This window comes from Aptenodytes forsteri, unplaced genomic scaffold, assembly GCF_000699145.1.
Source record: "Aptenodytes forsteri isolate BGI_AS27 unplaced genomic scaffold, ASM69914v1 Scaffold50, whole genome shotgun sequence".
Classification (NCBI taxonomy): Eukaryota; Metazoa; Chordata; class Aves; order Sphenisciformes; family Spheniscidae; genus Aptenodytes; species Aptenodytes forsteri.
The window spans coordinates 78,402-79,523 of record NW_008795126.1 but is presented as its reverse complement, the minus strand read 5'-3'; the positions used below and the strand labels follow the sequence as shown (position 1 = coordinate 79,523).

Sequence of the window (1,122 nt, the reverse complement as noted above, 5' to 3'; positions counted from 1 at the left end):
GGCGGAGCCTCCGGCCATCCCCAATCACCACGCGGTGAAAGCGGAGCCCGGCGACTCGCCGTACCCGGCCGCGCTGCACTCGGACATCCAGTTGCTGCCGCAGCAAGCCGGCATGGCCGCCATCCGCCGTGGTTAACAGTGAGTCCCTGGGGACGGAGAGCGTGGCGGGGAGAGACGTGGTGCAGCCCGCGGGGCCGGGATCATGCCAGGGGTCCCCAGCCCATCACGCAAGTGATGTATGTCCCTTCCTTGCCCCTTCCCCTCCACAGAGGACGTCTTCCCATGCAAGGACTGCGGAATCTGGTACCGGAGCGAGCGCAACCTGCAAGCCCACCTGATGTACTACTGTGCCAGCCGGCAGAGCGCCGGCTCGCCCGCCTTGGAGGAGAAGCCCAAGGAGACCTACCCCAACGAGCGCGTCTGCCCCTTCCCCCAGTGCAAGAAGAGCTGCCCCAGCGCGAGCTCCCTGGAGATCCACATGCGGAGCCACAGCGCCACGGCACGGCACGGCACGGCACGGCACGGCACGGCACGCTGCTGCAGCCTGGGGGCACCAAGCCACATGCAAGGACCCCCAGGAGCCGGCAGGGTGGAGGGGCAGGGAGGCTGCGGGGCTGCAGCACAGTGACCAGTTAGATGAGGTTCTCCCCCCAGTTGGGTTACTGGTTTGGGGCCACTCGCTTGTAGGTCTTGCCCCATCTCAAACCTGTAAAATTGTAGGGGGCATCCTGCTTCCCGCAGCCGGCGCCCTCCCGGCCAGCACAGCTGGCCCCATGGGGTGTTGCCATGGTCCCCGTCCCCCTTCCCTCGGCGCTGAGGCGTCCGCCTGTCTGTCCTGCAGGAGAGCGGCCGTTCGTCTGCCTGATCTGCCTGTCCGCCTTCACCACGAAAGCCAACTGCGAGCGTCACCTGAAGGTGCACACGGACACCCTGAACGGTGAGTGAGCGCTGCCCAGCGTCCCCGCAGGGACAGCCCTGTCCCCTCCAGCACAGCCTGGGGACAGGGACCCGCTCCCCACGGGTCTCTGCCTGCACTGCCGGGTGCCGTCGTGCCCGCTCAGCCCCGCGCCGCGTTCCCCGCAGGCGTCTGCCACAGCTGCGGCTTCATCTCCACCACGAGGG

At 68.1% G+C, this 1,122-nt stretch overlaps 1 protein-coding gene across 1 annotated transcript in view; it reads left to right on the top strand.

The window, feature by feature from the left end:
- Nucleotides 1–1,122, top strand: part of ZFPM1 (zinc finger protein, FOG family member 1) — a 42,538-nt gene that overhangs the window by 39,019 nt on the left and 2,397 nt on the right. Inside the window, 5 exon segments of the mRNA XM_019471525.1 lie at nt 8–123; nt 125–138; nt 270–499; nt 847–937; nt 1,084–1,121. Coding sequence (XP_019327070.1) covers nt 8–123; nt 125–138; nt 270–499; nt 847–937; nt 1,084–1,121 — 489 coding nt within the window.